Source organism: Sinocyclocheilus anshuiensis, unplaced genomic scaffold (assembly GCF_001515605.1).
Source record: "Sinocyclocheilus anshuiensis isolate Anshui unplaced genomic scaffold, SAMN03320099.WGS_v1.1 scaffold43, whole genome shotgun sequence".
Classification (NCBI taxonomy): Eukaryota; Metazoa; Chordata; class Actinopteri; order Cypriniformes; family Cyprinidae; genus Sinocyclocheilus; species Sinocyclocheilus anshuiensis.
The window spans coordinates 686,579-708,654 of record NW_015549580.1 but is presented as its reverse complement, the minus strand read 5'-3'; the positions used below and the strand labels follow the sequence as shown (position 1 = coordinate 708,654).

The 22,076-nt window shown below is 36.2% G+C and overlaps 3 protein-coding genes across 11 annotated transcripts in view; 2 read left to right on the top strand and 1 right to left on the bottom strand.

The window, feature by feature from the left end:
* LOC107657593 (engulfment and cell motility protein 1-like) overlaps nucleotides 1-8,888 on the bottom strand; it is a 20,118-nt gene extending 11,230 nt beyond the window's left edge. Inside the window, exon 1 of the mRNA XM_016445751.1 lies at nucleotides 8,854-8,888. Within this exon, the coding sequence (XP_016301237.1) occupies nucleotides 8,854-8,888 (35 nt within the window). The remainder of the gene's footprint in view (nucleotides 1-8,853) is intronic.
* The window catches only part of fxyd6l (FXYD domain containing ion transport regulator 6 like), a 32,528-nt gene that overhangs the window by 8,940 nt on the left and 1,512 nt on the right, over nucleotides 1-22,076 (top strand). The window contains exons 1-10 of one of the 9 annotated variants that reach the window (XM_016445829.1): nucleotides 7,642-8,096; nucleotides 9,337-9,393; nucleotides 9,575-9,601; nucleotides 11,965-11,988; nucleotides 12,406-12,429; nucleotides 13,435-13,509; nucleotides 14,038-14,071; nucleotides 14,860-14,891; nucleotides 14,968-15,004; nucleotides 15,100-15,556. In XM_016445829.1, the coding sequence (XP_016301315.1) occupies nucleotides 9,342-9,393; nucleotides 9,575-9,601; nucleotides 11,965-11,988; nucleotides 12,406-12,429; nucleotides 13,435-13,509; nucleotides 14,038-14,071; nucleotides 14,860-14,891; nucleotides 14,968-14,978 (279 nt within the window). In that variant the 5' untranslated portion in view covers nucleotides 7,642-8,096; nucleotides 9,337-9,341 and the 3' untranslated portion in view covers nucleotides 14,979-15,004; nucleotides 15,100-15,556. Of the gene's footprint in view, nucleotides 1-7,622; nucleotides 8,097-9,336; nucleotides 9,394-9,574; nucleotides 9,602-11,964; nucleotides 11,989-12,405; nucleotides 12,430-13,434; nucleotides 13,510-14,037; nucleotides 14,072-14,397; nucleotides 14,432-14,859; nucleotides 14,892-14,967; nucleotides 15,557-22,076 lie in introns of those variants that run through there. The other 8 variants (XM_016445832.1, XM_016445831.1, XM_016445827.1 and 5 more) reach the window with 8 other exon arrangements.
* LOC107657592 (sodium/potassium-transporting ATPase subunit gamma-like) overlaps nucleotides 18,275-22,076 on the top strand; it is a 5,967-nt gene continuing 2,165 nt past the window's right edge. The window contains exons 1-4 of the mRNA XM_016445750.1: nucleotides 18,275-18,290; nucleotides 19,632-19,670; nucleotides 19,778-19,852; nucleotides 20,169-20,192. Of these exons, the coding sequence (XP_016301236.1) occupies nucleotides 18,275-18,290; nucleotides 19,632-19,670; nucleotides 19,778-19,852; nucleotides 20,169-20,192 (154 nt within the window). The remainder of the gene's footprint in view (nucleotides 18,291-19,631; nucleotides 19,671-19,777; nucleotides 19,853-20,168; nucleotides 20,193-22,076) is intronic.

The following is a 22,076-nucleotide window of genomic DNA, read 5'->3' as shown; positions in this document are numbered from 1 at the left end:
ATTTATACATTTTAGAATAATAATAATTTCTTAACTCTATTTGTTGATTAATACTTAAGTATTACATATTGTTTGTTTATAATTTATTATTATTATTATTAATAATTAATTATTTATAAATGTACATTGTATTTATTAGTACTACTACTGGTACTGCTATTTTATTTATTTAATAATTGTAATAGTTGTTGTTTGTCTAATATTTATTATTATTATAATATTTATTTTTTATTATTATTATTATTATTTCGGTGTTTGAATTCAGTCATAGCATTACGGTTTTGGTCTATATAAAATAAATTGGTTCAGATAGACATTTCAGATCGGCAAATATGTTTGACAATTTTTAGTGTGTACAGAAAATAATGTTCTTAATATTAAATAGGGTGAACTAACATGCCTTTGACTGTGTGTGCTTGTGGATGGAGTGGGTGAGGGGTGGGGGTGTTTAAAAAAAAAAAAAATTTATGGGTACTTCAGTGACCAGGGTTTTTTCAATATTTGTTCGCTTGTTTTTAAATGATGATTCATCACCGTCTGCTCGGTGGTAGTGCTGTCAAACGATTAATCGCGATTAATCACATCCAAAATAAAAAAAAATTGTTTACATAATATATATGTGTGTGTACTGTGTATATTTATTATGCTTATATATACACATATGTATCCACACACATTCAAGTATATATTTAAGAAAAATATTACGTTTATATATTAAATATATTTATATATGATATAAATTATATGAATATAAATATAGACATGTAAATACATGTAAATTAATAAGTAGTGCTGTCAAACGATTAATCGCGATTAATCACATCCAAAATAAAAAAAAATTGTTTACATAATATATATGTGTGTGTACTGTGTATATTTATTATGCTTATATATACACATATGTATCCACACACATTCAAGTATATATTTAAGAAAAATATTACGTTTATATATTAAATATATTTATATATGATTTAAATTATATGAATATAAATATATACATGTAAATATTTTCTAAATATATGCTGTATGTGTGTGTATTTATATATACATAATAAATATACACAATACACACACATATATTATGTAAACAAAAACTTTTATTTTGGATGCGATTAATCACGATTAATCGTTTGACAGCACTACTCGGTGGCATGGAGAACTGAAAAGGTCTTTAGGGAATTTGTCCATGGAGCAGTAATGCGTCTGCTCTGCATCTCAGAGTTGGGTTACATAAGTCCCTTTTACTTCTGGTCACTGCACATATGTATCTCAGTCCCTCTGCTGCTTTCCCTTAAACAGAAGCATTACATCAGTCTGCACTCCATCAGTGACTGGAGTAGAATTCAACATGTTTCGTCACATTTCATAATAAATGCAGATCATTGTATGATGTCTGCTTCATATTTGTCTTCATTTTGACCGTCAGTGATTGATATCTGAATAGTTCATATAGTTGTTTTTTGTTTGCAGTGTTTTCCCTTTTGCAATAGCTGAGCAGTTTTGTAAATTGTAAATGCCAATAGATTTGCTATTATTTAGCTCTCCATCTCACTCCAGTGGACCACGGCATTGGGATGAGATGGAAAGTCTTTTCCATCAGTCTCACCTGTGACACATTATTAAAGGCACATACAAAGGCTGCTATAACAATGACCCAGCATCTGCCAAGGGCACACCTGCTTGTTTCACACTCTGACGTCACGGCCTATTTCTGGAGCGAGACACTGTTGACACTGACCTCCTCCTGCATCTTGGAAACAAATTATAACTGAAGTGTAGAACTTGTTCTAATACAGGAGCTTTCAAACATGTGTATTCACTGTGAGAACAAGGAGCAGTGTAAACTAAAACTAGTGTAAAACCAAGAAAGATTTAAGTATCACAATACAACTCCTTATATTGCCTCATTAAAAGGTTTTACACATCAATGAATAGTACTTTTGAAAATTTTTTAAAATGCTGTCCATTCATGAGATGAAGACTTCAGTCATATTAGTACAATAATAAAGACTGATTTATTCTGCATGGAACAGAACTTATTGGGGTTTTTGAAGTATGTGAAATAAATAACCAGTCAAATACTTCGATTTTTGTGTGATGCTGCGTCTTCACTGGAAAAAGAAATGGGAGAAGAAATAATTTTAATTCAGAATTTAGTCAATTTCACAAACAGTTACAAAGAATCATAAAATAACAAATTAAATGTGAAATTAAGTAAAAGGACTTCAATAGTTTTTCTTTTTCAAACGTTTTATTTAGGCTACAACTTCGAAAAATCACTTTTTACAGTGTTTCTGCTGGATGTCGGTATAACTTGAAGATGACTGCCATATCAGCCAGTGCAACACACAACATTACTGTGAAGAATACAATAAAGAAATATCCAATGCATGCAGGCTGTACACGGTCATTAAAAAGGAAGACATCCTACCGGGTGTTTTGCTGCACCTCAGTGTTGGAAAGTGTAAGTACATTCATTATTTTCTGCCGGTATTCTGTCACAGATTTGCTCTAGATGAATAGCGCCACCATGAGCATCACCATATAACAACTGACTGGTTTTGCAATAAACATTGGTCCTTTTTTACTTGTTTTTCTCTTTTCAAATCTGTTAAGTAAAAACACAACAGCAGCAGTGTTGACTAAATAAATGCAGTGGTTTAAAGGGGATACATTACTGTAAAAAATGCTGAGAATACTGTAGCCTACTCTTTAGACAAAATGAGACTATGTGTGGTGCAATGCAACCATACTCCCAAAGAGAAATGAGTTTCAAGCACTCTTTATTTTGGTGTAAGCCCCTGGGTGTTGTGCAAAAACACTATCTGTGGAATTTGTGGAATCTCGGGAGAGGCTTGTAAACAGCCAACAGACAATCATCGTCATTTGTCTCCCAGGCTTTAAATCATTAGGTCTACAGATCTTCAGCATTAAATCTATGATTTACGTTGTGTTATAGTACTGAATAGAAGGTAATATTACGGAAGGTAATATGATGGTAATTAGGCAGCTTTAGTGTCAGGATCGTTGTTGGATGAAGCAAAGAAGACACAAATACTATGTGTAGGCTATCACTTTATTAATATTTTACAAATCATATCGTGTTTAATATTTTAAAGTAGTTTGTTTAAAGGTGACATATCATGAAAATCTGACTTTTCCAGGTTTTAAGTGCGATAATCAGGTGCATAACCCAGTGCATCTACCAACCAAGAAAAAGTGAAAAACGTTAACCCAGTAACTTTGTTTTGGTAAGCCTTTTTCTGCAAGCGTCTGAGGGACGTGGCAAAGGGATCTCATTATAATATTACCGCCCCTTAAAGTCACTATGAAATCAAAATGGAAAAAGTCACAGTGAGCAGAGCACATCTGGGTCTGGGCGAGATACTTCAGGGGGTGGAGAAAAGACCGGCGGGAGAGAGCGTGTCGGAAATAGATGATAAACTGAACAAAGATGTTAGATCATTCACTCACTTCATAAAATGTTTAATTTCCATTTTTTTGGGTTCAACAATCAGGGGTTTGTTTAAAGGTGACATATCATGAAAATCTGACTTTTCCAGGTTTTAAGTGCGATAATCAGGTGCATAACCCAGTGCATCTACCAACCAAGAAAAAGTGAAAAACGTTAACCCAGTAACTTTGTTTTGGTAAGCCTTTTTCTGCAAGCGTCTGAGGGACGTGGCAAAGGGATCTCATTATAATATTACCGCCCCTTAAAGTCACTATGAAATCAAAATGGAAAATTCTTATTTTTTAATGGAATACTGTAGTGTTTATTATAAATAATTCATCCGTGCACTTCATTATTTTTTTTAAATTCATGTGCCCTTGTAATCTTTAATCAAAAACATTAACCTCCCCTCCCCCTCTCAGCGATAACTCCTCTCTTCATGACGTTAGACTTGGAAAAGGGGTTGGACTGTACTGACTGTCCAATAGCGCTCTTCACCGAAAATTTGATTGTCGAATCCGCCATTTTGTCCAACAAACAAACCAGACAGGAAAGTTAATAGATTAATGTCCGTAGAGTCAAACGTGAAAATGGTGTATTGACATCTTTCCGCAGTTGTGACAACATACCTTCTGGTGTTCATTCATGATTATTTCATGCTATAAATAGCAGGAAGAGATTGATTCACATTTGAACCACTAGAACTGAGGCGCTACAGCAATCTGTTAACGCATAAAACATTAAAGATGACACATTTTGAAAGCTGAGAATTAGTTTCTTTCCAAAAGTAACCCGCTCTGTTTTGTCTGTCGGCACGTTGTCAGTGTCCTCTTTGCTCCGTGATATATTTTTTACTGCGTGATGATGTGTGGCGTGAGATCGCAATCGCATCAGTTCAACCGGCACATGAACCGATCATCTCTTCCTCTCTACTACTACTTATAGCATGAAATAAACATGAATGAACAGTAGTGTTATGTTGTCTCAACTGCGGAAAGATGTCAATACACCATAGTCCATCGACTCCAATCTAACTCTTCTGTTTGGGTTGTTTGTTGGACAAAATGGCGGATTCAACATCATGATTGGACAGATCACCTGTCAATCAAACTCTCGGCAAAGGGAGAAATCCCGCCCTACATTCCAGAAGCTGTTTCACTGCGATATACGTCACGATAAGGAAGAAGAACTATCGCAACTTCCGTTTGCCAACTCTAAGTGTCCTTAATTACTATATACTTACATTTAAATGAATCATTTGTTACAATGTATTTATTGTGTACTTTCATATTTTTGAAAACTATTTGAAAATACAGTCCTGTAATTATATCTGTAATTGATTTCTGTAGTTACATCTATATTTACACCGTTGACCCTATCTCTGCCTCTTAAACCTAACCATGCCACCAAACCTGCCCCTGACTGGTAACACTTTATTTTAAGGTGTCCTTGTTACACATGTTACATGTACTTACTATTATAATAACAATTAATTATGCATAATTACATGCAAGTAACCCTAACCCAAACCATAATCCTAACCCTAACCATATGGTAAGGACATGTAGTTAATTAATATTACTCAGTACTGTCACGAGCTATGGCGCAAGGGCGGAGCTAGTGACGTGAGGGGTAAACGCTGGGATAAACGACAGGGGGAAAAGCTGAAGCTGATGCTTCACTTTATAGCACTGACACCAGTCATGAGGGAGTATGTTACCCCTAAACATTGAAAAGATATTAGGATATTACTCTTAGGACATCGCAAACTAATTTTTTTTCATGAATATGATTAATCTGATGGAGGACACGCTCAGTCATTCATGCAGGCTCTCTCTCTCGCGCGTGTGCTGTTTAGGCATGTTTTGTGCCATTGATCGTCGTCGTTATCCTTAATAAATAAAACATTTATTCATGCTAGGGTAGGACGAAATCAAGTCCCACCCTCTCATTTCAGATGCCGTTTCACTCGGATATACGTCACAGTAGAGAAGAAAAGACAATCGCAACTTCCGTGTCATGCCGACTTTAATCGGTAAGTTTCCACCAAGCAGCAACCTTCTGGTCTCTCTCGTGACACCAACACGGAAGTGACTAAAACTGCAATTCATCAACTGGCCGCTAGAGGCTGGCTCCAAAAGGAGTCAGTCCCATAGACTCCCCATGTTAAAGGGGTCATATGATGCGATTCAGAAAACCGTATATCAGAAGTTTAAACTCATATGGTTTAAAACGCATGATTTCAGCGCGATAGACATGATAATCAGAACCAAAACAGCATTTAAAGAGACAGGCCCGAAAAACAGCATGTTTCTGCTTCTACTCAAAATAGGCATTTTCAAAATGATATAATAAATGATCTGTGGAGTATTTTGAGCTGAAACTTCAGACACGTTCTGGGGACACCAGAGACTTATATTACATATTGTAAAAAGGGGCATAATATGTATCTTTTTAACGTCAAATATAGCCAGCACATGTAGGGCTTAGAGGTCTGCTACCCAACCCGAGCCCGACGGGTCCCGAAATACTTTCAGGTTTCGGGTCGGGTTCGGGTTAATGTTTAATGAATAGCTTCGGGTTCGGGTCGGGCTCGGGTTTATAGCTAAACTAAAACTATATGCAGGCTACGCTGCTTTCATAGACGCACGCACACACATTATTGCACACGACAACACAGCACGGTAACTTTTATTAGTAAAATATCTTTGACAGGCTACTGACTCGCAACGTTATATTTCTCTGCAATGAGGGGGTAAAATCAATGTTTTTGAAGGAACTAAGCCTCATTGCTTGTAGAGAGAGACGCGCTGACGCAGGTTCACACACTCAACTTTCATCTCTCTCTCTCTCTCTCTCTACCTCGCGCTAATTAAAATAAATGATATAATTAGCCTAATTCAAATAAATGCGATCTTACCGCACTGCATCTCTGTGTCTGATTTAAAGCAGGCCGAATGCTAACGAGCCTTAACTGACGAAAATGACCATAATTTGCACGATGGAAGAATTATCGTCTTGTCGTATAGGCTACAACCATTCAAAAACTCGGAAGAATTTGTGACCGCTGCACCTGATGTTCATAAACTTTCATAACTGGTAAGTGTTTTTTTCTTTTGCTTTGTGAACTGGCCGAGCCTTAATGATTCTGTTTCTTTACATGCATTTGCTTATACTGACCGTTGCATCCAATCGTGAAATACAACATTTTTTTTAAATTGGCTACCTTTGTGGAGAAAAATAAATAAATAAAGATTTCGGGTTCGGGCTCTAAATTTAACTGTGCCGCTCGGGTCGGGTCAGACGATCTCGGGTACGGGCCGGGTTCGGGCTTCACTTTAAAGCCCGTGCAGACCTCTAGTAGGGCTACATCTCCAAGATCTGTTAAAGAGCTACATTTAGGAAGCATCTGATTTAAAGGTCCCCTGAAGTGCCTTGAAACAGGCAGCGTTATTCTATGTGGTGACGTAATTTCAACTGAAACAGGAGGACAGGGCGAGACATATCGAGCAGCCCGCCCTCTTTTTAAATTAGCCAATAGCGTTTTGTTTATATCTGCACGGGTCAGAGCCGTTGGGCTCGGTAAGCCGCATTTGACAGCCACAGTCTAATAGATTACCCTTAGATGCAATATGAAACTCGTAGTAAAACAAAATAGTGATCATAATCATGCTGAGGCTGTGTAGGTTTAAAATTTTTTAATATATGCCGTCTCGCGTATATGATCCGCTCCGTGCGATCTCAGCCACCGCTTCAACTTATAGTGTAGGGGGCGGGCGCTTCGGCTTCTAGAGAGCGTTTGATTGGTCAGAAGATTTGATGAGAAGATGAAGTACTTTGTGAAGTAAAAAAAAAAAATCGTTGAGCTGTTTTAGCGGAAGTGACAAACTAAAAGTTTTGAGTGCTTATATCTTTTAAATGCTAATTTTGTCACTGGTTTGGAGCACACTGCCTTATAAATAACCTTAAGACTAACATATTGATACTAACACCCAAAAAACGTTAATTTTGATTTCATGGGGACTTAAAAAAAAAATGTGCCTGCAATGCGAAAAAATGCAGTTTCACATACATACCAAATCATAAACGCCTTAAGAACATGCTATAAATGTCTATTTTACATTTGACATGCAGTTTTGTTTTGAGATGGCACTTGGCACATGAGCTGACGACCTAATAAACAGCTTACATCTTCCACATGAAAACGCGTATATCAAAATAGGCATCTCTGTGATGGTTGCGCGAGGCGAACCTCAAGAGATTGCACCCTGAATATTTTCCTAAAGAAATTCCTTTAAAGGTCGATTGCTTGCCTGCCTCCACCTTCTGGGTCAGAGGTCTACGGTATAAAGCAAACTAGCAAAGCTGAGCTGGGGAGGAGTCGAGTTCCGCTACACAGGCGCGCGTTCGAACATCAGAAAATATTTGCATGTAGACTATGCATGTCTACGAGCAGCTCACAGTTTAAGGAATAGCGCTTTTTGAACTCGAATAAGAAAATATTAGACTTTGCAATCACCATTTCACTAATTCTACAGAATTTTTGTATAATATACTGTGTCGTCGAGAGATTGCTTCTGATTTGCCCCAGGGATTCAATAAAACCGGATTATTTGTGGTGTTGAGCAGTATCAAGCTGGTAAGACTTTCTTTCACGCGCTTTGCAAAAAATTTTTTTGAAAGATTAATCAGCTATTACGTTAACATACGATTTCTTGCATAACTACCACATGACTCTTTATAAGTGTTTGCTGCCTTGAATTTTGTTGTTCAAAACGATCTGTACAAAAATGATCACGTGCAGTTTATGAATGCAACCTTGAATGCATTGTTAGATTTGTAGTTTGCACTTTCTTTGTTTAACATATCCAAGAATGCAGTCTTGATTATATGAGCAGCTGGAGCACGTTGCCATCTATATCACATTACAGCTCCTTGAGATTTGTTTTGTTGTTTTGCACGCCATGTTTCACGTTTTTGGTCGCGTAGTCATAAGAATGCTTACTGTATATGAGATTAGATTAGTTATGAGATAATGGGGATAAAGAAGCTGCTGCCACCAAGAATTCTGTGAAATGTCACGGAAGTGGGTTAAATGGGGGGGGGGTTCTATCCTCCTCCTTCTCAGCATTTATCTTGTGGAGAAACAGTGACACATCTGTGCAACAACTGTAATTTAATTTACTGTGGCCTTTCTGTACACAAATGAATTGTTTACTTTGCTGTGGTCTTTCTATACACACACGAATTAGGTTTAATCTAAGATGGTATTTAGGGACCACCTGAAGTCTCCAAGCGATCAATTGCTGATTAGACCGTGTATTTTAGATGGGAGTTATGTGATGTGTTTGAGTTAAAACAGCTAAAACACTCACTTACATCTGTAAGCCACTTACCAAATATCATCTGAAATACCATACCCCACAGCCATGTCCCTTGGGCTCCTTATCCCACTGTTTTGAGGTGGTCCTCTAAAAATAGCCCTTTTGCCATTCTTAGCAACAGGAGAGAGTAACATGCTGGGGAACTGAAAGAGTTCTTTTTGTGCAGGTCATTTTCAACAGACACTGTGTCAAATGCTCCATCTTGATTAAATCACCTTTATCTATTTTTTATTTATTTTAAGTTCTTATGTTGTTTAAACATAATGCAAAAGGGAGCACTTGATGTCCAACCAAAAAGTCACCCACAACTGTCAGGACTTGTTCTTCAATTCATAGTTGAAGAGGTTTGTTAAATGGTCAAGTTCGTAATATGAGAGAAGTGAGACTTCATTAGTCAGGTTTATAAACCTTCCCACAAGAACTGAAGCATGTGTGTGGAATTTGGCCGAGATTGAAGAAGACAGCCCAGTGTCTCACACTCACTTGTTTTTTCAGACACGATGGAACTTTGTGTAGCTGCAGTGCTTTTGTCCTACTTCTCTCCAGCTTTGGGTGAGTGCTGTTGTTTTTGCTTTTTTTATTGGCACATTCTCTACTATACTCTGAGAATTCTTTTTTTAATATAAAGTGGAAATCTTCTTAATTTGTTCAAGAATGTAATTAGAACAAAAAAAAGTATTTGTCCTTCACAGACTCTTCTTTAGAGATTAACGGTATATGTGTATGCATGCAGGATCAGCTTTTGGCAGGGAAATGCCAGGTAAGTGTGTAGAGGCTTAGAGGGACTGCTATGTGAGTGATTCAAAAAAGCTGAATTTCAAGTTTTTCTATGCTTCTGTCTGACGTTGATTTGTATCAAGGCTTTTTCTGTTTGTTATTGTTTTATAAAACTTGGCTGCCGTTGCACTTAACTGCTTTTCTGAAATACTGGAGCACATAGTGTAGTTTTGGCTTTGCGTGTTTTTGGCAAATTTTCTCAAACCAGTTCCAATGTGTCTCATTTCTGCTTACAAATATACCTTCCCCTGAAGCGTTTTTCTGAAAAGCTTGTGAAGTAACACTACTCTCACGCCACAAGGCTTGAGACTTTCAAGTGTGCCAGTGCAGCTCATGCTGTACCTAACCTTGGGTATACAGTTCTGCTACTCCATTTGGAGAAAGTTTTGACAGGATGAGACTTGATTGACCTTAGAAATTTTAAGTATTGCTGCTGTAATGTTTTCTGTTGAGATTTGTCCACTTGTAAAAGTTTCAGTACTGTAAATCTAGCTGATCCATTGAATTTCTGGGAGAATTTCTGCATTCTCAGACTCTTTGTGTGCGTTTGTGTGTTGTTGCCAACACAAACATTTGAATGCACCATTTAAGCACTCCAACACTGTCGGACTGTGCAGTGTGCACTCAAGTAAATACTGCACACATAAACGTACATGAGCAGCATTAAATAATGTTTTTGTACACAGGAATGTTAAAGTGTTTGCATCAATGCTTTTGTCCATTGTTTTTGGAAGAGATTGAGGGAGAGTGAGCGAGAGATCATTATGGATGACCAAAGTCTTACAGTCAGGCCATTCATAATGTTTAATGGGAGATTTGGAGCGATGCCTTCTACATTCTTGTTTACAAAGAGAAGCCTCTCTGAAAAGACTTTTTAAAAACACGTAGGTTTATTATTCCACTGATAAATTTGTGGCATAAAATGGTGTCTCACATTCTAAAGTAACATTTCTGCCAAATGTTTAATACTAATAAAAAGTATTTGAAAAGAACTTGTCAAAATATTAGAATTAATGTTTTGTTCTTTGAGATGAATTTCTAAAATAACCTTCCCGTGTAATGTAAATCTCATATTGAGTTTTAAATACACATTAAGTTGATCTGGCATAATGAAAATAAGCTATTCATGTTGGCTGTCACAGTGTGAGCATTTATTTTGTTTAGTTCATGCTTGTGCACATGGTTTTTGAAGATATTGCCATATTTTAGAAATTATTTTTTTATGGCTGTATGCGTGTCTGTGTCCAAACACATTTACTGTTGAAATGTAGTCTGCAACCATAGTGTGCAACCATAGTGTACATTTAACATTGTAGTGCACTGCAATACTTTGGTGCCAGTTTTATATTAAGTAGTTTAAGAATCACTGCAAGTTCTATATTAATTTAATTCGACTGCACTTTATGATTCTTCTCCTCTGAAAGCACTTGTACATAGAATCTAATATTGCTCTGTCTGTAATAGTTTGGCTGGCATAGACCATTCATAATGTTTAATGGGAGATTTGGAGCGATGCCTTCTACATTCTTGTTTACAAAGAGAAGCCTCTCTGAAAAGACTTTTTAAAAACACGTAGGTTTATTATTCCACTGATAAATTTGTGGCATAAAATGGTGTCTCACATTCTAAAGTAACATTTCTGCCAAATGTTTAATACTAATAAAAAGTATTTGAAAAGAACTTGTCAAAATATTAGAATTAATGTTTTGTTCTTTGAGATGAATTTCTAAAATAACCTTCCCGTGTAATGTAAATCTCATATTGAGTTTTAAATACACATTAAGTTGATCTGGCATAATGAAAATAAGCTATTCATGTTGGCTGTCACAGTGTGAGCATTTATTTTGTTTCGTTCATGCTTGTGCACATGGTTTTTGAAGATATTGCCATATTTTAGAAATAATTTAAGTTGATCTGGCATAATGAAAATAAGCTATTCATGTTGGCTGTCACAGTGTGAGCATTTATTTTGTTTAGTTCATGCTTGTGCACATGGTTTTTGAAGATATTGCCATATTTTAGAAATTATTTTTTTATGGCTGTATGCGTGTCTGTGTCCAAACACATTTACTGTTGAAATGTAGTGTGCAACCATAGTGTGCAACCATAGTGTACATTTAACATTGTAGTGCACTGCAATACTTTGGTGCCAGTTTTATATTAAGTAGTTTAAGAATCACTGCAAGTTCTATATTAATTTAATTCGACTGCACTTTATGATTCTTCTCCTCTGAAAGCACTTGTACATAGAATCTAATATTGCTCTGTCTGTAATAGTTTGGCTGGCATAAACTTGACGTTTTTGCTGTGTTAGATTTAAATTGTAACACTCTTTCTCTCCCTCAGCTTCCCAAATGTATGAAATTCATGGTAAGTGTCTTCTAGTCTAGAATCAGTTTTACATTAACTGAACGTCTTATTGGCTTATTAACAGTGTTTTTAGCCAGGCTAGACCAGGTTTAATGTATGTCAATGTATGTTTGAAACTATAAGCTTTTAGTTCACAGCAGGTGTGAAAAAATGAACAAATGTTAATGGAGTCACCAGTCAGAAAGCTTATCTTCATACGGTACATTCCATACAGTATCAGTTTGTCCATAGCATTCTGTATTTGAGAAATGGCTTGCAGATATGAAGAGAATATTAGAGATTTTTTTTATTTTTTTGGCACTAGAATGTTGTCATTAGCATCTTAAATTCTATTAACATTTTACATTTTGATTGCTCCCAGACAACAGCTTTGCAGAGTTTTGACTCTAGACATTTTCATTTTTTTTCTCCCACTAGAGTACGACAAGCCATTTCATTATGGTGAGTACAGGTGGACTATAGCTGCTTAGGCAGTATACATACTTATATGGATTAAGGAAATCACTTGGTTGACTTGATAAAGCTGAAAGGGGAAAAAATGCTTGTATGCAAAACATAGTGATTACTCTGAGGCATTTGTGTTTCTCATTGTATTTTGAGTGTAGTCATTTTATTATGGGAGTTACAGCTGCACTCTGATGTTTCCCATAGTGTGGCGAGCACTGTTGTTTTAAGAAGGGCTTTCAGGGCCAAAGTGCATCACCCTCCTCAGGAAACATCTGGGAAGTCAGAGAGATTTGCGTTTCCCCCACTGTTTTTCCAAAATAGATGGAAAATATTCACCCCAGGACTAAGCTTCGGTAAAACGCTTAAGTTTGAATCTTATCTACCCCAGAATTTCCCAAATTTACTTTTTATTTGTATTTGTTTATTGTCCATTGGATTATATATAATCTGTCAAATTTACAATTAAAAGCACAATGCAGACCCCTACTTAGAAATCAAACTACTAAGTACACATGGGAGTTTAGTGGTTCCAGACTGTCTCGGGAAAGTCATTCTTCAGCTTAGTAGATTTGTTTGTGCATGTTGTGTTGACCTTAACACTCATAAGCAGGACCAACTGGAATCTGCAGAACTTTTCACATTTTCTGTGCTGAATTTTAAGGGAAAATCTGTCATAATTTATTATATGGAAGTACAATAGTAGACACTTGGGAGTTTAAAGCCTAACCAATAAGCCAAAATATTAGTAAACAAATGGGTGGGGTGTAGAACTTTGTGAATGAGTTCCAATTCTACAGATTCTATGTGCACCTGATACAAAAGGGCTGTTTTGTTTGTGAATATGTAATTAGTGTATTGTTTTACCACAAATAAAATTTTCGTTTTAAATTTTAAGCTTATGTGGAATGTTTCCCATTTGAATCTTGTGTCATTAACTAATAAAATGAAAACATGCATCACTTCTGCATTTGTACATGTTCTTCTGAATCCTCTTTCCAGATTATGAATCTCTGAGGATCGGTGGTATGATCTTTGCTGTGATCCTCTTCTTGATGGGGATCTTCCTCATTGTCAGTGAGTGTCAAACTATCTGTGTACTGCTCTCAGAAAGAGAGCATCCTACCTAAGAGCTATCATACATTTGTATAGTACTTGCCATCAAATTTCTAGAATATTTTTGTAGATATAACCTAAGAATGTATCCACACATGCAGATAAACAAATATCAGTTACTGTGGGTAGACTGGTTGCAGGCTAGCATGTCTTTCATAACCTCTAAGTTTAAACCTCTCTACGACACCCAACACCGCACCATGACTTATGGCGTTCCACCAGTACAGGGTAAAGCAGCCAGTCTAACCTTTGACACTCTGAACTCCCACCAATCCACATAAATTACTAATGAGAAACCCTGACGGTATACAGACCATATGAGTTTGATCACAACAGGGGTGTTTAAGGACAGTTGTTTGTTTTTTGTGTACCCATGTAATTTCTTGATGTGTATCTCTAAAACACCATGTGCTTCTGAATGCATTTTTCTTGTATATTACAATAAAACCACCAATGGTTTTGATCATATTTCCGGCTTGTTTCTAATAGGTCGGAAATGCCGCTGCAAAGGGAACAAGTCAAAGTAAGTGGCGAAGAAAACAGTAATGCATTTTGTTCTATGAGAATATTCAGGCACATTTTCGCAGGCAAAATCCAGTCATTTCAATCCATGCGATCAGGAATTTTACGTTATATAGAAAGATTTAATCCAGATTGCACAACAGGTTTAATTTGGTATGAGTTTGATCACAACAGGGGTGTTTAAGGACAGTTGTTTGTTTTTTGTGTACCCATGTAATTTCTTGATGTGTATCTCTAAAACACCATGTGCTTCTGAATGCATTTTTCTTGTATATTACAATAAAACCACCAATGGTTTTGATCATATTTCCGGCTTGTTTCTAATAGGTCGGAAATGCCGCTGCAAAGGGAACAAGTCAAAGTAAGTGGCGAAGAAAACAGTAATGCATTTTGTTCTATGAGAATATTCAGGCACATTTTCGCAGACAAAATCCAGTCATTTCAATCCATGCGATCAGGAATTTTACGTTATATAGAAAGATTTCATCCAGATTGCACAACAGGTTTAATTTGGTCATGTGGATTTGGCACATTGACCAACAGAAATCTGCTTGCTTTGACAATGACTTCTGTGTGATCTGTGCTTGATACAACGCTGTACTATTGACAACAGACAATTGACCCTTTATGCCACAGATTTGTTTTTATAATGTGACTGCATCTGTTCCAATGGTGCAACTAGACCAATAATTAGAGATCACAATATAATGTCTATTTATTTTTCTGCTCTTCAGGAATTGACCACCTTTTCACTTTTGTCTCTCTTGTTTTCTTTTTCCTGCTTCATAGGCCAGTGGGTCTTGACCCAGAGGCCGCCAGAGGTGAGAGTGTTCAGTTTTCTTTTTATTCATGACACCTAAAAAGAAACTGACATTTATGGTATTTTTTTTATTGCAGGTGCAAAATAAAGCAAGCCGAGGGAACCGAGAAAAAGGTGACACTGCCTCTGCTTTTGGATTCGTCGTGATGTTCTATAGCCTAAATGTTTAAGACTGTGTATCTCTGCTGTTTTTGGTTCCTTTTTGACAGAAAGCATGGCTTCTTAAGGAGAACCCTTAATCAGAAATTTGACCATTTGGAAGAAGAAAAAGTCACTTGATGATTTAGTTCTTCTAGTGTTCACAATTTTTTAAATTTTATGTCTTTTTAAATACACAAGACTATGAGTGTTCCTTTTTAAAATGTGAGGTTTTAAAAACATTGTTTAAATAAAACCATTGATTCTCAGCTAGAACTACTTTGCCATAATGTTTATCTTAAACAGCTGATACCTTTGAGATGTTCCTACTTTTTGTCATGTACCTTTCAGTCTCACAATGAAGTTTATGAAATACATGGTGTAGTATGTGTTAAGTGCTCAGTAGCTAAAAGAAAAAAGCAGGCATTTTATATATTTTGTAAATTGTCCATACAGTTTTGTCACGTTGCAGAAGTAACAAATCTAACTGTACACTGTAGTTGAAAAATAAAGTGATTTTAATTTTAAGTCTGTTAAGTGTTTTGAGAAAAAGTAACCGTTATGTAATGTGTGCTTGGCACCTGCCTGGTCTGTCTCGTATTCGGTCTGTGTTATAAATAGTTGAGCCTGTTATTAGTAGTAATATTAGCCTACAAGCAGTTTGCTATTGCTGCTGCGTCACTGATGTTGCGATAGTATCTAGCTTCTGTAAAATAAAACAAAACAAACAAAAAGAAAAACATTCTCTGTGCATGTAGAATATCATATTACACGGGTCTCTGGAATACTTAATTCTGATTGGTCAGTGTGCGGTCGGATTTGTAGACCTAATGTTGCTCATAACATGCCCCTATGTGTCTTGGCACTTTCGTGGTCATCACAATTTGGAGTAGAACATTGGGCGCCAATGTCTTGTGCGAGCGTCTTGCGATTCAAAGCGATATTACGACAAACGCTAAGACAAATGGCATCGGAGGGCTTCAAAAATGAGGAAAGAACACGAAAACACACGTCTGAAGAACAAGCAACCGAAGAGATGTATTAGAAAACTGAAAAATAAAGGCTTGTGGACTGCCTGCTGTAGTTAAATAAGGTAGCTAGGCTACTAGTTCACAGGAAAAAAAAAATAAATGCAGATATTGAATAAGATAATGTTGTAGCCTATCCTTGCAATGTTCTTTGGCCGATTAATTTCCGATTTCTGCGTTAGGGGAATATATATATATATATATATATAATCGCTTAGCCTATTTAAGTAGATATAGTGGATGTAAACGGACAGGTAAATGCTAGGTATGCACCGAAATTTCGGCCGCGGTGTGACGCTCAGCTCAATATTCCGCTAAATGAATGTGCGTTCCGCTCACGTACCGCCAGTGTTGCCAACTAATTTTCAGGGGAAGTTGCTAAAGGAAGGTCAATTTGTTGCTAAAAATTCCTAAATGACGTTGTGATGTCATAGCACGATGACATCATTACGTAATTATGACACAAAATTGTCACTACAGATCTCAGCAAGAAAATATTTTATATATGTTAATTTAGATGTGTTTGTAAAATAATATAACACAGTATAATATTAAAATATAAATAACTGTATTTTTAAATACAACATTGAATTATTGAACACACGTTTTTGAACAATTAGGGCCTACAAAGTTGTTTTTTTAGCTAGTAAACTACACATTCTGAACAATTATAGTTTTAAGCAGTGTATTAGCAGTTAGTTATTATGCTACATTCTAAGAAAATATCTGTAAAAATAGGGCACAGTCTACTATATTAATATGAAGGAGTTTTCCGTATTGATTTTTCACCGTTTTTTGTTACCTGCATTTTAAATTACGCATTGTATTTTGTGTTTTTGGGTTACAGGGTTACAATGGATAATGAATAATGGATAACGGATAATGTCCTGGAAAATTACTAGTACCTTTTCCATTTTTCTAGATATTTTTCTTACAGTGTACTAACTGATCAACAGTCGTAGGCACAGGCTACTAACAAGGTGTATCAAAATCATAAATTAACTATTATTAAATTATTATTATTAAATTGAGCAATTGCTAATAGAAGAATAAATGGTAGGCACAAGCTACTAACAAGGTGTATCAAAATCATAAATTAACTATTATTAAATTATTATTATTAAATTGAGCAATTGCTAATAGAAGAATAAATGAAAAAAAAAAATAGCTACATTTGTTGCTTGGTGCTTTTGGAAGAAAAAGTTGCTAGGGTAGTGTGAAAAGTTGCTAAATTTAGCAACAAAATTGCTAAGTTGGCAACACTGCGTACCGCTCATGCTCACCGGAAAAGCAAAGTCCGCGCAAATGACGCGCCTACAGGAAATGTATGTTCCTGTTTGCAATAACGCTACTGTGCTGTATATGGTGCAACGCTAGTAAAATGACGCTACCCTCTCGTTCACTGATCTGCTCCCCGCTATGCTCTTCTCACCTGCTCTGATAGCCTAATAGCTGTGTAGGACTATACATTGTTTGGATAATTAGTCAAAAACAAGTTATATCTGATTATGTTGCATAGAACTGAATAAAAATATATATTGATATTTAATATTAAAATATTTTCTGACCAATTTTATTGTTACTTTCAGTAGAAGTGTGGTTATTCTGGCTTGTGTTTTTTAAATTCAGTATAATTAAAATTGAGTTAAATTAAAAATTATTGCAAAATTACTTTATATTAGGCTATTTAATAAAATAATAAATAATTATTACAAAGCATTTTCGGTTTCGGCCCAGAATTTTCATTTCGGTGCATCCCTATAACGATAGACTATCAATATGATTTTGTCGGCGTCACGCATTTAATTAATGGCATTTGTTTTAACGCATACAAATCCTACTTAACATCCCGAGGCTCAGTTTACTGAAGTTGTCCACGTTCACTTCCCGTCCTAATCCTCTGCAGACCCCAATCCTGTTGCTGCATGGGTGGGGTTCTCTGTCGCATGTATTCATTGGGGGGATGTGTTTGGCTCGGGATCCCCACCGCATTGGCCAAGATGAATTTTGTCTACCTAACGCCATGTCTGGGAGCTTCCCCTACCGAATTAGGGGAACACTGACAGACCTGTGCCGCTAGGGGGCGTAAGTAAGTAACTTCCGATGTGCGGCATCGATGCAGTGCTCCACAGCGGGCTCTCTTCATTCAGGGTGCTGAATTACAGCCTGCAGGCATAGCAAGATTAAGGAAACCCTGTCTCGTTAAAACACTGCAATAATGGCAGCTTCAACAGGTTTGTCTATTTATTGCATTTACCTATTTGCTTTTAAAGATAAACTGCATGGTTGTGTCATAAGGAATAATTAAACACATTTTAAGATGTGTAGCTACTGTTGAATGACTTCAGACTTGACACTTTTGGTGTTTGTCGTGAGTATAACAAAAGAATATTCAATAAAATAGTCTGTTATACTACTATGTAATTTGACAGGAATTACTAATATTGTTGCATATATTTAGCTTAGTTGTTCTATGCATATTCAGTAATTCCAGTCTAATTTAACCTATTTCCTAAATTTGTTTGGATATTGCAGATGCTTTAATACGTTTAAAATTTTGTCATTACTCGGGCAATACATATTTGAGGCCGTCGCTATGGACAGATTGTTTAAATAGATAGCCTAGTTCACCCAAAAATGAAAATGATCACACTGGCGTTGTTTCAAATCCGTATGACATTGTTTAAACACAAAATTAAATGTTAGGAAGAATGTCAGTCTCGTTTACTTACAGCCTCGTTTTTTTCTATACAATGGGAGTGACTGTCATTCTGCCTAAAATCTCATTTTGTGTTCCTCAGAAGAAACACATAGGCTTGTCATAAAGCTTTGAAACGACATGAGGGTAATAAATGACGGCAGAATTTCCATTTTAAAGTGAACTATCACTTTAAGAGTGAGAGGAGTGCTGAAAATCGCTAAGCAAGCCGTTAAAACCTTGAAGCAGACACCATTGCGCAATAGAGCCTATTCTTAAGGGACCGATCACAAAGTTGTGTATGTTGCATATTTTCTAAAATTTGTATTTTTTTCCACATAGGTAGGCTGCTAAAAGCTCTCACTATTGGCAGTTTAGACAGCTTTATTGATTATTACTAGAGGAAATCCACTCGCCACTTGCTAGTGGAGACTGCAGTTCTCGGAGCGCTTGCCTCCAACCGGCTTTCCGCTGAGCCCGCAGCCTCTTAATGCAGCTAATCAATAACCCGAATCCTGATGTTCTCAGCTGAAAACACTTGAGTTTGCAAGATGCCCTTCTGCCTCATAGGACACGCTCAACAGCTAATTGAGATCACTATTTATGTGATTAGTATTTCAAAGGATTGCAATCTGAATGCATTTCAGCTAATAAGCTCGTTATTTGAGAGCTTATTAGACTCTCACTGTCCAGTGTAGGCTAATAGCTCCATATTTATAAATTTAATAAACCAGCATCTGTCCATGGTGCTGAACTCTGTCCCCTTCATTGTCTTCCTTGATCATTCCATGTCTTCACGGTGAATCACATTCCTAAGATCCATATTAAGTCTATTATAGGGGTTCCTTGTGTTTAATGTATTTCAATGTTTTTACAGAGTCATACATGTATATGGACCAGAGTGCTTTTCATTACGGTAAGCAGGTGAATATTGCATGGAAATATATATATAGAGAGAGAGCCAATAAAAAACAAAATAAAAAAAAAAGAAGGTATTTCACCGTTCTTGATTTCTGAGCTCAGATTACGAGACATTGCGGACCACGGGTTTCATCCTTGCTGTGGTTATGTTCGTAACCGGGATTCTTATTGCTGTGAGTAAGTCACTTAATCATAGACATTTTAGTGCTAAATGAGTGTTAGAAAATGGTGTCATCAAGAGTAACATTTACCGGGCATTGCAGTCAGTCCAATTTTACTTCAGTCAGTGCAGTGAATACATCCAGTTCTCTCAATCCACAAAACCATTTGTTTAAGTACTTCTGCAATGTGAAACATTTTGTTTAATTAAAAAAATTAAATGAGATTGAATGCATTTCTTACAAACTGGCTAAACTCGTAATTGAATTGACCCCAATCTAGGTCCCTCTCAATTATATATTTCACCATCTCTAAATGTTTTTTGCCCTGACAGGTAAAAAGTTCAAATGCTCCGAAATCCAAGTAAGAGTTTTTCACACAAATGTGCAGCCTTGACTGTGCATGTGGATTAAAGGGGTCGTTTCATTGATCACCATTTGTTTATGAAATGTGTGGCTATATTTAATAAAGGTGCTGACATGGTTTTCATGTGGGTTGCTTTCATCAAGTGTTTACATCAGGTTAGCACATAATGCAACATGTTTTGTTAGAAAGAGTGTATGTTATGAAAGAGTTGTGCTTTGATTTTTATATCTACACTCTTACTCAACCAGTTTTCAATAAATTTACATAATTCTTTCTTAGGACACGTTTCATGTGAGCAATATTTAAAGAGAGAGTTTACCCAAAAATGAAAATGTATCATCATTTACTCTGTTCTATCTCAAACTCATATAACTGCCTTTCTTCTTTAGAACACAAATATATTTTCATAGACTGATATGTTTACATCCATAAAATGAAAAGTAAAAGGGTTTCAAAACTTTTAAGATAAATATGAGTTTGAGACATAAGGGAATAAATGAGGGAATTATCACTTTTGGGTGAACTATCCTTTTAAGCAAGGCTATAACCATGTCTTGAACATTGGGGGGGATAGGCCTAGGTCAAATTTGATTTTTATTTAGCTTTGATTGGCCATCTCAATCATTTTGACATTGACAACATTGCTGGTAAACTGCTGAGGCAGACCAGCCTAAAAACGTAACATTTAAATCTTTTTGTAATCCAGTGAGCAGCCATTTTTTGGGGGGGTGCCTTGCTCAAGGGTATTGGAAGAGAGCACTGGTTATTCACTCCCCCACCTACAATCCCTGCCAGTACCGAGACTCGAACCTCTGACCTTTGGGTTATAAGTCCGACTCGCTAACCATTAGGCCATTCATTTTTTGGCAGTTTAGACTTGTCCTCCTCAATGTCTAAGCTCTGACTTTAAGAGAAATTTATTGTAATTATGGGTATACTTGCCTGTTTAATTGCCTTAAACAGGCAAATGTTTGAAAACATTGTCTTAAAAAATTGCTCTTTTGAATAAATGTTTTATTAATATTGTGTCAGTGTTTTCAGTTTTTGACTTGGACACTGTTATTGCAGTTTTCAGTTGTAACATATTATTTCTTAGTACCAATTTCCAGTAGCATTTTTTTGTTCAGTCAACTTCAGGTATTTGAGTTCTACAGACAAAAAATGTTGAGTTGGCACAACTTAAAAAGGTTTGTTATAGAATCGTTGCACATCTCTAGAAAACTAACAATCTTGAGTTAACTCAACTAAACATTTTTTGTATGACTGACAGCTTCTTTTCAGTCAGTATAACTGCTTTTTTACAAAAGTTGAGTGAACAAGAAAAAGCTAGGGGAAATTAGTACTAAGATTTTTTACAGTGCGAAGAGAAAGATATATTATGCACAGAAAAAGATTGACAAAACAGATTAAAAAAAAAATCTGCACTGCTCTGTTAGGTCAGGAACAGGGAATCATTATATCAATATAGCAGTGAATAGTATTTAATGGTAAAAGGCCGTTTTAAAAATTATATTTTGTCAAATATTTATTGTATGCTATATGAAGATCACAATAAAATATTCTTGATATTTTTTGTCATGCTGTTATCTTTTGTTATTACTTTTCAAATGTTTTAAAATCGGGCTAGGTCAAATTTAATTTTTATTTTTATTTTGCTTTGATTGGCCATCTCAATCATTTTGACATTGCTGGTAAACTGCTGAGGCAGACCAGCCCAAAAATGTAACTTTTTCTTTTTGTAATCCAGTAAGCAGCCATTTTTTTGGGGGGTGCCTTGCTCAAGGGTATTGGAAGAGAGCACTGGTTATTCACTCCCCCACCTACAATCCCTGCCAGTACCGAGACTCGAACCTCTGACCTTTGGGTTATAAGTCTG